General features: G+C 40.6%; 1 protein-coding gene across 1 annotated transcript in view; it reads left to right on the forward strand.

The window, feature by feature from the left end:
- Window positions 1-14,910, forward strand: part of TEX9 (testis expressed 9) — a 49,887-nt gene that overhangs the window by 15,403 nt on the left and 19,574 nt on the right. The window contains exon 5 of the mRNA XM_040969680.1: window positions 1,310-1,444. Within this exon, the coding sequence (XP_040825614.1) occupies window positions 1,310-1,444 (135 nt within the window). The remainder of the gene's footprint in view (window positions 1-1,309; window positions 1,445-14,910) is intronic.

Genomic DNA, 14,910 nt, shown 5'->3' on the forward strand with positions numbered 1-14,910 from the left:
ATAAACACAATAGGTACTGTGCTAATTGTGAACCAGGACACTGGGGAAGCTTGGAAGAAAGGTATCTGATCCAGCTGAGGGGATAGGGAGTGTCAGAGAGGAAAGCCTTACTGTTCACCTCAGTCTTCTAATGTACATATTAGGTGCTGGCTAGGTAAAAAGGTCTGTGGGGGCAGAGGGCAGAGGAGTGGATCAGGGCAGGAGAAGACACTTGAACAATGACCAAGAGGCGGCAAACGAGGTGGCTTTGTGCAAGAAATGTCAGTACTGCTATTACATCTGTAGGAGTTAAGGCTGGTTGAAAAGCACCAGATTGTGGTAGAATTTGGTGTGTTTTAAATGTTCATGCTTCTTCAGAGCTTGGCCTGTTGACTCTACAAGAGAATATCCTAAAATGTTTGCAGAAATAGCAAGCAAAATTCACCCATCGATATGCAGAATAATCTGATTTTTTTTTTCTGTGTGCAGTTTGTGTTTGCCTATGGTGTGAATATAGGATGCTCTGTGTTTACTGAACACTGTCTTAGATGATACATCTTGTCAGTTCTACACAAAAACATTATTCAGAAGAGAATTTACTCTTACGCTGGAACTTTGGGGGGCACCCAAAGGAGGAGCTGTAAAAGAATTGCTCATAAAGTAAATATTGGGGGTATGTACACATAACTTAAAAGTAATTTGAAAGCTTAGCATATTAGCTACACTTTTTAAAAAATTACTTATTTGAAAGGCATAGCAACTGAGGATGAGAAAGGATGACAAACACAAAAAGAGGGAGAGCTCTTCCATCTGTTGATTGACTCTCCAAATGACTACAGCATCCAGGTCTAGGCCCATCTCCCATGGCGGACTATCTGGCCGTGTGCCACTGCCTTCCCAGGTGTGTTGGTAGGAAGCTGATCTGAAGTGGAGCAGCTGGAACTTGGGATCATATGGGATGCCAGTATTGTAGCAGTGGCTTAGTTTCCTGGGCTCCGTTGCCAGCACCGTGACTACAATTGTTATGTCTGTTTTGCTAATACCAATATGGGACAAGAATTTCCCAAAACCTTTATCATTTAGCTCTCAGCTTCTAACATAATTTTCTGAAGTAAAATTTTGAATGTAACTATTTGGGGCAAAAAAAAAAAAAAATTCGCTGAAATCCACGCATGGTGATTTTTAAACACTATATGTGAGTTCCATGAGCTTTCTGAAGTATGTTGTGTGTGTATAAAATTTTGGAGAATCCAAGGAATATGGAAAGGGAAAATGCTGTAAAATTATAAAAAGCAATTTATGATTTAATTATCCTCTTTTTGCTATATAGGAATTGGAAAATAACAAAAGACTTCAAAAACAGGCTGCGACTAGTCAGAGTGCCACAGAGGTTCGCCTGAATAGAGCTCTGGAAGAAGCGGAAAAGTACAAATTGGAGTTAAGCAAATTAAGGCAAAACAACATGGTATGTAAAAAAAAAAAATGAATAGCCGTGATTATGATCATGTTTGCTAACTACTTCCTTTATGCAAATATAAAGAATAATAGTAAAATCTATGATTTATTTAAAGTTTATTTTCATCTATATGAAAGGCAGAGTGACTCTTGGTCAGGGTGGGCCATGCTGAAGTATAAAGCCAAAATCCATCTGGGTCTCCCATGTGGGTGGCACAGGACCCAGAATCTGATCCCCCCAAAATTCATTCAAGCGGATTGGAGGCATGGGAGCCAGGTTTGGAATTAGGCACTCAGATACGGGAGTTTGTGGAAAATGGAATTACATTGTGTAGTTTCTGAGAACTTTGTATTTTATAGCCTTTAATACTGTCATTTTTTATTCTTTATATTTTAAGCTTTGTAATTAACATACACTGATAAATTGTATAGGACACAGTGCAGTAATTTAATACATACACAGTGGCAGTGGATCATACCAGACAAATAGCCTTTCCACTTCCTTGTCATTGCATTTGGAATCTACCAGCACATCTTTTCCAGTTTTTGATTACAGAATCATAACAACATCATTCTTAACTATAGTAACCCCTACTGTGTATGACATTGTGGTTCTTTCCTTTAACTTTTAGTTTCGTTTTGTTTTTGTTTGGGTCCTTCAGATGTACTATGAAATGTCTTTTTGGGGGTGCAAGAACTTACTGCTGTACATTTCCTTCTGAGTCTCACTTTTACAATATCCTTAATAACTTAGTATGTTGTGTTTTCATTTTCATTAGTTTGAAGGAATTAAAAAAATTTTTTTTGTTTCTTCATTGATGCTTTGTTCATTTCAGGAGCATGTTGTTTACTACCCATGTATTTTTATTTTTTGTAAAGTTTTGTTGATTTCTAGTTCTTTTCATTCTGATAAGAAAATATATACGATCTGAATTCTGTGTATTTCAATGTTTTGAGGCTTATTTGGAGTTTAATAAGTAATAAAATCCGGAGGAAGTTCTGGCTGTTGAATGAAATGTCTGTTATGTGAGTTTGGTTGGTAGTGTAGTTTTTACTGACATTCTCTTGTTGATTTTTTTGTCCATGTCATCTTTCTGTTGATAAAAGTGGGTTATTGAAATCTGCCACTCTAATTGCATTGATTCTTTTTTTTTTTTTAAGATTTATTTTTATTATTTTTTTATTGGAAAGGCAGATATACAGAGAGAAGAGACAGAGAGGAAGATCTTCCGTCCGATGATTCACTCCCCAAGTGAGCGCAACGGGTCGATACTATGCCGATCCGAAGCCAGGAGCCTCTTCTGGGTCTCCCACGCGGGTGCAGGTTCCCAAAGCTTTGGGCCGTCCTCGACTGCTCTCCCAGGCCACAGGCAGGGAGCTGGAAGGGAAGCGGGGCTGCCGGGATTAGAACCGGCGCCCATATGGGATCCCGGGCGTGCAAGGCGAGGACCTTTAACCACTTGCGCCACCGCGCCGGGCTCTGCATTGATTCTTAGAAGTAATGTTGGTTTCATTAAATTGGGTGCTTGGAATTAGGTGATTATGCATTTAAAATCATTGATGCCTTCTTGCTGAATTGACCAATATATCATTCTTTTGTGACTTTCTTTATTCTCTTTTTGATATAAGTACATATAAGTATAGCTATTTGATATAAGTATAGCTATTCCTGCGCACTTTTAGTTTCTATTTGAATGGAAAATCTTTTTACAACTGTTGAATTTCAGTCTGTCTTTGCTGGTAACATAAATTTATGCTAGGAAGCATATCACTGATATATATATATAACATATATATGTGAGTGTGTAAATCTATATAGCAGTCTATATCTATTAAATAGGAAATTTACTCCATATATGTTCATAATAAATAGTGACTTAGTCCTGCCATTTTCCTCAGAATTCTTATTTCCTTTGAATATCCTGTGTTCTTTTCCTAGAAGGTTTTATACATGAAATTGTTGTTAGAATAGTCATCCTTCTCTGTGTATGTTGTAATATTTGAAACATCGTTTGTAAGGCTGATACAGTGATGAAAAATTCCTCTAGGTTTTGCTTGTTTGGGAACAGTATTTTTTTCTTCATTTGTGTACACACTGCTTCTTTGTATAAAATATTCTTGGGTGGCAATTTCTTTTCAGAACATGAAACCTATAATTCCTCCAGGTTTATAAGGTTTATGCTGAGAAGTCTGTTGAGATGAGAATTTCTTTAAAAGTGATTTGGTGCTATTCTCTTGTAAATTCTAGAATTCTGTATTGTGCTTTCTCTTATATCTCATTGAGTATTTATCCCAAGAATCATCTTCTGAATTCTTAGGTACTTCATCATTCTCCTTTTCTTGGGGGTCTGGTGCTGTGTTTCTTCTGTGGCATTATGTTGCTGTGCTTTTTCATACTTTCTGGGACCCTGTGTTGATGTTTGTACCTCTGACTTGCCAGTTGTTGCTGTGTATTTTAAAGAGTGGTTTTCATGAGTGGATGGCTTTTTCCCGAAGATCTTTGGTGTGAATTTGGTAGGCTACTCTGGCTTTTGTTCCCTTTGTACACCTAAGTTCAGTGTGTCTGAACTCTCTTTTAATATATTTGATGGTAGCAGTGGTGGGGCTCAGGGTGGCATGCAGTTTGTCATGTGGACCCCTGAATATAGTTCTCTTGATGCTCAGGTGAAAGACTGCAATCTTGGGAGAAGAACTGGTTCTGGGAATAAGCCGAGTTCCCTGAGTTCCAGCTACCCTAGGAGACAGGAGCCTGTTCTAAGGGGTTGGTAGTGACACTCGCAGTAGACTGGGTGTGTTGACCCGCAGCCGCTGCCTGAAGGGGAGAACCTGATTCTGAAGGTCTAGGTATCCTGTTTTCAGGCTTTTGTAAGCAGGATCCTCCCCCGACTTTCCTTTTTTAATTTAGCAGTGAGCTAAATAGCAAATCATGTGTTTTTTAAATTTTTGAAATTAAATTTATTTTATTTATTTGATGGTGGTTACAGAGTTGACTAGAGTGGGAAGGATCGAGGATCAGGGAAAAGAGGGTGAAATCATCGTTTCCTAATTCTCCATTTCTTGTCTCTGGGGCAGGGGGAGAGATAAAGGGGGAAGCCACTCCCAGCCTCCCAAATGTCCCAGGAACCAGGGATGGGGAACTGCCATCCAATATCAACCTATGTCACTTTTGGGCATCAGCCCTTCTTTATGATCTTTAGAGCGCCCTCATGTGGTGTTAACAGTATTATAAACGTGGGTATTGCCATAATTGAATGGTAGCCGTGCTCTTTGGAGGATTCACTCACTTCTTGATGCAACACATGTTTCTTTGGGTATTCATAGAATATATCAGATACTTTTTGTTTAAATTTTTATTCTGGATTTTTGGATTTTATGAGACAATTTAGTAAAGACTGGGATTTTCCTCCCTAAAATCCCTCTACCCCCCCCACTCCCCCTCCACCTCCCCGACAGATTTTCCCCACATTGCTACAATAGTATAGTGCTTCATAAGGAATCATGATTCCATCAGTCTGTTTTTTAAGAGTGCCTGGACAATGCTGGTACAGACAGTGTCAGACAGTCCTGCATCCTGTTGTATCGACACTTTTTAAACTAGAATTTAAGTGGGGGAAAAGAGTGGTGGTTGTATGTGGAAAATGCAATATTATTCTCTCTCAAGTTTCTACAACATAAAGGGGCTGTTTTATAAGACAGAGACTCCTAAACTATAATATGTGTGTGTACCCAGAGGGCATGTTAAATCCAAGATTGCTGGACCCACCCTGCAGAGTTGCTGAGGGTCTGTCCAGGTGAGCTCTGACAGTTTCTCTGGTGATACGCTCCTTGTTCAGAAACTTGGTTGTGCTAGCACTGTTGGAGAGTTACTGCAGGAGTTGTCGTCATATACTCAGTGCTTGCCCAGTGCGTGGCTTACAGTCAGCATGCAGTGCCTTTAATGCTGTTGAATAAATAAGATTCAAATGCTGATGTGTGCAAAAACCTTTTGAATGTCTTACAAATTCTGAATGTAAGTTTTGGTTCTGTGTCAACCTAAAAATATAGTAAAATTGTGTGATAATTTCTCCTTTAGAATAATATTTAATACTTTAATAATTATTTGGTTGGTGAAATTATGAACTGTTTATTTTAATTAAATAAAGAAAAATAGTTTATTAAGTAAAAAAATACATACTATATTCAGTTTAATACTTATTAGGAATAAAATGACACTGACCTCTGTAGTTCCTCTAACATAATTAGCAAAGATAAATAAATGTGACATAGTGACTGCAGGATTGTAAAGTATCATCTGTGACATGGTTTGTACTTATATTTATGCTGGGTTGGAGGACTACCAATGGTTGCATGATAAATTGGATTGATAGAAGTTATTCAATGGATGTTAGTATTTCCAATTTGGTGCATTTTAAAGGAATTTTGGAAAAAAAATTAATAGAAGGGTAACCATGTATAATGTCAGGATGTGCTCATTCTAATTGTGGATTTGATCACAATCATTTTTTAGGAGAGTACAAAGGGAAACTGTTTCCATGGCAACAGATGACTCTCCTTACTGTAGCCAGTCATTTTGAAAATTCAAGTAACACAGTAGTGTTGGAACAACTCAGTATAAAACCATCAACACAATGGAAAATTTGTCAAGGATAAAAGCTTCTAATCTCATGTCTGCATTATGTGTGACTAATTCAATCAATATGTTGTTTGTTATTTACTATGATGTTGACATCAGGTCAATCTTTGATTTTTTAACTATTTTGTCATCTTCCAAATCTTATCTTTGAATGATATTCCTGATATACGTAGTATTTTTTTCCTGAAGTGTGTGTGTGTGTCTTTTCTAAATTTTCTTTGTTACTACTTTGCACCTATAATTATGATTAAGAAGACAGTTGAAACTATTTAAGTCTGTATGTTTAATAAAACATGAGAGAGGAATAGCAGGTTTCCCTAAAATAGAATGATTACCTTATACTCATCAAAAGTTAAAGATCTGTTTTTTTTTTAAATAATGTGTTCTTTTTTTTTTTTTTTTTTAATTGGAAAGTCAGTCCAGAGGGTAGGAGAGACAGAGAGGGAAATTTCCTGTCACGACAGCTGGAGCTGAGCTGATCTGAAGCCAGGAGCCTCAAGCCTCTTCCAGGTCTCTCATGTGGGTGTAGGGCCCCAAGGCTTTAGGCCGTCCTCGACTGCTTTCCCAGGCCACAAGCAGGGAGCAGGATGGGAAGTGGGGCCACTGGGATTAGAACTGGTATCCATATGGGATCCCAGAGTTTGGAAGGCGAGGACCTTAGCCACTAGGCTACTATGCTGGGCCCATAACGTGTTCTTTTTTTTTTTTTTTTTTTTTTTAAAGATTTATTTTTATTATTTTTTCATTGGAAAGGCGGATATACAGAGAGGAGAGACAGAGAGGAAGATCTTCCATCCGATGATTCACTCCCCAAGTGAGCCGCAACGGGTCGATACTATGCCGATCCGAAGCCAGGAGCCTCTTCCGGGTCTCCCACGCGGGTGCAGGGTCCCAAAGCTTTGGGCCGTCCTCAACTGCCTTCCCAGGCCACAGGCAGGGAGCTGGAAGGGAAGCGGGGCTGCCGGGATTAGAACCGGCGCCCATATGGGATCCCGGGCGTGCAAGGCGAGGACTTAACCACTTGCGCCACCGCGCCGGGCCCATAACGTGTTCTTTATCAAGGTTAGGAAACAAGTAGTTTGGCTTTAAAGCAAAAGTAACTTTTGAAATGAAAAGTGAGTCAACTTAAACCATGTACTTGGGCATGGGCTCAGCCAGGTCCTGTCAGACTTTTAGTAGAGGCTTGACAGGTAAAAGTGATTTAAAAGTGTGATATTTACAGTTGTACTACTAACGGTGTACAACAATTTAGATAATCCACCAAGTAAAACTAAATTAGTATAGAGACTTCATCAAGCAAAACTAAAGTACAACTTTTTTTTTTTTGCTTTAGAGGGTACGTGGTATAGCGAGTAGGTAATCAGGCCTAAGTGTGTCTTTAAAAAATGTAATTCTAAGCTGAGATCCAAATTTATGAATTCATAATATTTTTACACACAAGCTTATCTCTTAATTCCTTTTTCCATGGACTTTTTGCAGTACCTTCTTATGTAGGAGTTGGACGCCAAGGAGGAGACTATAGATAGAAGAACTAGTTTATAAAAATTGATGTATAGGGCCCAGCATGGTGGTCCTCAGCTTCAGTGGGCTGGGTGCATATATGGGTGCCAGTTCTAATCCCGGCAGCCCCACTTCCCTTCCAGCTCCCTGCCTGTGGCCTGAGAAAGCAGTCGAGGAGAGCCCAACGCTTTGGGACCCTGCACCCACGTGGGAGACCTGGAAGAAGCTCCTGGTTCCTGGCTTTCGATTGGCTCAGCTCCAGCCATTGCGGCTGTCGGGGGAGTGAATCAACAGACGGAAGATCTTCCTCTCCGTCTTCCATTCTGCATATCTGACTTTGCAATGAAAATAAATCTTTTTTTAAAAAAATTGATCTATAGAGCCAAAAAAGACAAGGATCGATGCAAAGAGAAAGGTGCAAAAAGAGACTTCAAACCTACGTGAAGGTCAAACCATCTAGCTTTCTAGGCCATAGTTAACAATTTTGAATTTCATCCAAAGAGCAGTACAAATCCCCACTCTACAGATAACGTGTAGTTTAGAGAATCAATTGGAAAGGAGCCAGAATGGTGGAGATACACTGTTTAAGCCCAGCCAGGTAATTGAGAGGTGATAATGGTGTTGACTGGAATAAAGTCACAGTGGTGGAAATGGGACAAAATCCAGTTAGGGAAAATTGCCAGGGCTTCCTGGTCATCTGGGTATGGGTTGCGGGAAAGGAAAACCTAAAGAAGAATTTTTCATTTGTGATTTTCAGGATTAGAAAGATTATTATCATAAACTGAATAAGCGATGCTGGAATCGGTTTGAGGAAGGAGATTATGACTCCTTTAGAACATGTTACATGAAATTCTTCCAAGGGATCCAAGAAGCAATGTGAAGACACAGTGGGGGATTCTGTGTAAATACAGGAGTGAGGAGAGGAGAGAGGCAAGCCCCTAGAACTGAAACTTGAGGCATTCCAGTATTTCCCAGTTGTCAGTAATGTTGAATACTGCCAAGAGGATGATGTCTGTGAGAACTGAAGAAGAATCTTGTAGTGCAGTAGTAAAGTGATGGGGAGGAGGTGAAGCTGCAAAGGAATGAAACCAACGCAGAGGAAGAAGCAGAGTGATTATCATGTAACTCCTTGGAAATAATGAGGGAAAGATTGAAACTGGAGGGACGTACAGAGGGTTTTGTTTTCTTCAAGAAGCAGAGACAGGAAGCTCACTGTCCTGCTTGTCCACTGCTTGCATGCCTGCGGCGGCCAGGGCTGGCAGGCAGTGCTGAAGCCAAACAACTCCAGCTGAGTCTCCCACACGGGTGGAACGGACTCACTGCTTGAGCACCTGCTACCTCCCAAGGTCTACATTGGCTGGAAGCTGACACCAGTATAGGACAGGATGGGTGTTGGTGTTGTTTATTTTAGATGATAACATAGTTCGTCAGAGTGGGATGGATCAAGGGTTAGGAGAAAGTGGGTGTGATCATTGTTTACAAATTTTCTGTTTTTCTTTCTTGTTTTGAGGGGCAGGCGTTGATGGGGGATAAGGGGAGAAGACATACCCAGCCTCCCAACTGCTGCTGTGCCCAGGGATTGAGAATGTCCACCTGACATCAAGCCAGAATCCAATGCAGCACATACCGCAAGGGTTCTGCTCAGGGGGTTTTGGTAGTTCTGAAATGTTAATCTTGCCAATCCCAGCATGAGGGACCCCTTTCAGTGTCCATTGGCTGACACAGTTGGCCTCAGTTTGCATTCACCCAGATATTTGCTGTCATCTTTTGGCTGGGGTTGTTGTCCAATTTGTTCTGCCAGACATCTTACAGGTCCATACCTCTAAGCACACAGGGCTTGCTTAGCATGACCCAAGGACCCGCTGGCATATCTCAGCATCTGGGAGGGTGAAAGTCCCAGGTCATGGCCTAGGCTGCCTTACCTTCCCCAGGCCACCACTGCATGCTGCTGGAGTGATGCTGAACCAGTTTGGTGTGCCTGGACCTGTGTGTGGCTCTTGGCATTAACAGGGTGCAGGCCTAGGCTGCCATCCCTCTCCTGGCCACCACTACATGCCATTGGGTGGGGGATGGAGGTTCTGTTTGGCACACCTAGTGCAATCCAAGGACCCGCCATTGCTTCTCGGCATCTGGCAGGTCAAAGTAGGACAGGGGTTTTTAAAATCATCGTCCTAATTGCTGCTCAGATGTTGCGTGATGAGTGAATTATTTAAATGAATTAATGTGAATAAAATAAAATGCTTAAGTTCTATATGTATATTTCAGAAAGAAGGTACACAGAGTGAACTCTCATCTGTTGTTTCAGTCTGCAAATGCCTTCAGATAATGGGGACTGGGTGAAGCTAGATTACAGAAAAATTGTGATGCTAGTACAGATCATTGCTAAAACTTCCAGACTTTGTTTCTCCTATTAAAATACACATTATGATGATACATTTGTTCTAATTAATGAATCAGTACAGATGTGCTGTTACAAACTGAAGATCAAACCAAGTAGGTTTCCTTAATGTCAGCTTCTTGGCTCATTGACTGGATTGTTGGGAATGACACTGTGAACTAGTAGGCATCAGCCTCTGCCTGCAGTGTCAGTATCCCTTATCGGTGCTGGTTCATGTCCCAGCTTTTCCACATCTGCTCCAGTTCCCTGCTTATGGCACGGGAAAGCAACAGAGGATGGCTCAAGTCCTTAGACCCCTATACTCCGCTGGGAGACCTAGATGAATCTCCTGGCTTAATATCAGCTTGGCTCTGGAGGTTGGAGCCATTTGGAGAGTGAACCAATGGATAGAATACCTCTCTCTCTCACTCTGTCCTTCAAATAAAAACAAAGAACACTAGGCTTTTGGATTCATTATTATGTATCGACTTGTGAGAGTTCTATATATATATCCTAACTATACATCTTTTACCAGATTTAGACTGTTTACTCACTGTTCACATTTTACATTTGTAACTTTTTTTTGTCTTTTTTAAAGATTTATTTTTATTGGAAAGACAAATACACAGAGAGGAGAGACAGATGATCTTCTGTCTGTTGATTCACTCCCCAAGTGGCCACAACGGCTGGTGCTGCACTGATCTGAAGCCAGGAGCCCATGAGTCTCTTCCAGGTCTCCCCTGTGGGTGCAGGGTTCCAAAGCTTTGGGTCATCCTCAACTGCTTTCCCAGGCCACAAGCAGGGAGCTGGATGGGGAAGTGGGGCTGCCGGGATTAGAACTGGCACCCATATGGGATCCTGGGTATGTGCAAGGCAAGGACTCCAGACACTAAGTTACTTTTAAAGAGCGTAAGTTTTAGATTTTTATGCTTTTTATGTCCTATTTGAGAATTCTAGAGTACCTAAAATTCACTCTTGAGTTTCCTTATATGACTTTTATTTTTGGCCCAGAGCAATGGCTCAGTGGCTAAATCCTCACCTTGCATGGACCAGGAACCCATAGGAGCACCAATTCATGTCAAACAGCTCCATTAAGTCCAGCTCCCTGCTTGTGGCCTGGGAAAGCAGTCAAGGACAGTCCAAAGCCTTGGGACCTTGCACCCATGTGGGAGACCTGGAAGAAGCTCTTGGTTCCTGGCTTCAGATCAGCTCAGCTCTGTCCATTGTGGCCGCTTGAGGAATGAACCTATACATGGAAGAGCTTTCTCTTTGTATATCTGCCTTTCCAGTAAGAAAAAAATAAATCTTTAAAAATTTATTTTTATTTTAAAGACAAAGTTACAGACAGAAGGAGAGGCAGAAAGAGTGATCCTCCATATACTGGTTCGATCCCCAAATGGCCACAACGACAGGAGTGAGCTGATCCAAAGCCAGGAGCTAGGAACTTCCTCTGGGTGTCCCATGTGGAGGCAAAGGGGCCAAGGACTTGAGCCATTCAGCACTGCTTTCCCAGGCCATAGGCAGGAAGCTGGATCAGAAGTGCAAGCCAGGACTGCAGGTGGAGGCTTAGCTCACTATGCTGCAGCACTGGCCCCGAAAGGTGTGTATCTTTTTAGCTTTTGTGTTTGTGACAGATTAAAATCAAGGGCTATTTTTTTTTCTTCCTGCACACATGCATTTCTTTCTTTCTTTTTTTTTTTTATTCCATTGCATTATGTGACAGTTTTATAGGTACTGGGATTTCCCCCTTCCCTCCACAAACCCTCGCCCCCATGATGGATTCCTCCACCTTGTTGCATTAACCACACTTCAAGTTCAGTTGAGATTCTTTCATTGCAAGCATATACCAAGCATAGAGTCCAGCATCTTATTGTCCAGATAAGTTCAGTGGCTTGTTGGGGAGACCTTCTCTGGTCTGAAGGTAAAGCTGGCAGAGTATCATCCTGATCAGTTAAAAGCCCCAACATAACATCAGCAACAATTTATAACGTTGACATAGTATTGAGTAACCAATATGTTTTTAAAAATGCAAGTTTTTAATCACATCCTGTGACTACTTCATTGACATTTCAGTTTTAGTTTATATACAACCGGTTCTATGCATCTTAAAATGGCTATAGATTACTGTTCAGCTGTTTCGTGTCTATTTTCATTATCATATTTAGCATTTTATAGCGTTGAAGCATAATTTTGCTGAACCTGGCTTTTTTTTGGGTAGTCTAGACTGGCTTATAACTCTAACAAGACATATGTCAACAGTTGAGGTGCAGAACAGTTTTAGGAGGGGTGTGCAGAGAAATCTTCAATACCTTAGTGAGGAGTAACTAATCTTTGTGTCCCACCTAGTAAGGTATAAGTGAATCCACGCTGACTGTTTCCTGTCTGATTCTAAGCTTTCTTTGTTGTTCCCAGTCTAGTTATTCTGGATTTTTTGTTTGTTTGTTTGGTTCTTTGTTTTTGAGAGGTGTCCTGAGCAATCCTGATGGTCATTGCAAGGGAGGGTGGGGACCCAAGTTGGAACCAAGCGAGGACCAGGGAGAGCTCCCCTCCCTAGTCCCGAAGGAAATTTACTGTTCTTCTGTTTCTGCGGGCTGCTCAGGGCTCCTGGCTGTTGTTCTCATGCCCTTGGATCCTGCGAGGAAGGATTTGGACTTCTTCCATCCCATGTGGAAGATCAAGCGGGAGTGGATGACCTCAGAGTTTCCATCCATATTAATGCACATGACAAGATTTCATTCAGTTTTATAACTGAGTGGCAGTTTGTTGTATGTATGTTCCACGTTTTGTTTATTCAGTCAATCGTTGAACAACTAGGTTGTTACCATTTCTTGGCTGTTGTGAGTTGCTGGGCATTAAACAACCCAGTAGTGGACTTCCTGGATCATAGAATAGTTCTGTTTTTAGTTTTTGTGGTGGGGAGCCCCCATGCTTCCCGTAATAGCTGTGCTGATTTCTGTTCCCATCAACAGTAGAGGGATGTGCCCTTTTCTCCACATTTTCACCAACACTTGTTTTGCCTTGTTACATAACAGCCAGTCTAACTGGAATTGGTATTTTATTATGATTTTGATTTGTATTTCCCTAGTAAATAGTGAACAACTTTTCATGCATGTTGGCCTTTGGCCTTTTGTATGTCTTCCCTTGTCTATTAAGATCTGCATCTAGTTTTTGTAAATAGTTTTTTTGCTTTTGGGTTTGTTACATACTCTTTTTTTTTTTTTAATCATTATCAGTGTATAACTTGGAAGTTGCCTCTCCACTTCCACTCCTTGGTTTCCTTTGCTGTGCAGCTCATTAGTTTCATAAAATCTCATTTCTTTTTTCTGTGCTTTGTGTGGCAAAATGTACAAAATCCTAAAATGTTTTCTCCTTTATTTTTCTAGTTACTTCAAAGGTTTAGGTCTTATTACTTTATGCCTTTAATCTATTTTGAGTAGATTTTAGTATACAGTGAGAGACAGGGGTCTGCTTTTAGTCTTGTGGAGAGCCAAAATTTCCAGAGCCACTTCTTGAAAAAGACGGTGCTTTTTCCTAATGCATTTTCTTGGAATCTTCCTCAGGAATCAGTTGGCCATAGATGCATGTACTTCTAGATCCTCTGTTCTAGTCCAGTGATTGGTTTGTCTGGTTTTATGCCAACACCATACTGCTCGGACTGCAGCTTTGTAGTATATTTGAAGTCAGCCAGTGTGATGTCTCTTACGTTGTGTCTTTTGATAAAGACTGTCTCGTCTATTTTGGTTTTCCTATGGTCCCATACTCGTTTTAGTAGTGGTTTTTCTTTAGTTTTGTGATAAAAATAATTGAAATTTTGTTAGGAATTACACTAAATTTGTAAATTGCATAAAAGAGCATGGACATTTCACAGTATTGATTCTTCCAGTCTATAAACATGAATATGGGGTGTCTTTCATTTTCTTTTTCAGAATAGTGTGGTTTTCATTGCAGAGATCTTTCACATCTCATTAAATTTATTCCTCAGGTGACTTTTTCCTCTGTCAATAGCTATTGTAAGGGGGTTTGCTTTCTTCATTTCTTAAGTGCTGCTATTGGTTAGAACTGGGTTTTGTTCATTGCATTTGTATTCTTCAACAGTTAAATTTATTTGTTTTACTACATCTTTGGAAGAGTGTTTGGTATTCTATTTGATTGTGTCCATAGTCAATTATAGTTCGACTTCCTCAGTTCTAATTTGTATATACTTTTCTTTCATCTGCCTGATTGCCCTGACTAGGATTTCAAACACCTCCCGTCTTTCAATTGGAGAATATAATTCATCTAAATGTAGGTAAATATTGACAGGTAAAATCCAGCTGCTGCCATTTTGAAACTTGTTCTAGTTTTACTTACCACTGTAATATTTTCTTCCTTTGTGGTTAAGAAGCTGTGATTCTGTGTTCATTTTGGTAAGTCTTTTATAGATTTTATCTTTTTGCCTTTTAGTTAACAATAAGGATAGAAAAATATCTCTTGGTTATAAAAAGCTATTTTGAAATTATACCAATCTAACTTTAATTTTTTAAAGATTTATTCATTTTTAAATTGGAAAGTCAGATATACAGAGAGGAGGAGAGACAGAGAGGAAGATCTTCCATCCAGTGATTCACTCTCCAAGTGACTGCAATGGCCAGTGCTGCACCCATCCAAAGCTAGGAGCCTCCTCTGGGTCTCCCACACGGGTGCAGGGTCCCAAGGCTTTGGGCCGTCCTCGACTGCTTTCCCAGGCCACAAACAGGGAGCTGGATGGGGAAGTGGAGCTGCTGGGATTAGAACTGGCGCCCATATGGGATCCCGGGCGTGTTTAAGGCGAAGACTTAACTACTACGCTATCAGCCGGGCCCCCAATTTAACATTTATTTTAAAATAGAAAAAAGGGACAGAAAAGAATACTCAGTGCACCCACATGAAAGCCCTGGAAGAGGCCCTGGGCTTCAGGTTTTGAATCAACCCTGCAGCCGTTGTGACC

The sequence above is a fragment of the Ochotona curzoniae genome, unplaced genomic scaffold, assembly GCF_017591425.1.
Source record: "Ochotona curzoniae isolate NIBS_2020 unplaced genomic scaffold, NIBS_Ocur_1.0 scaffold_4701, whole genome shotgun sequence".
Taxonomy (NCBI): Eukaryota; Metazoa; Chordata; class Mammalia; order Lagomorpha; family Ochotonidae; genus Ochotona; species Ochotona curzoniae.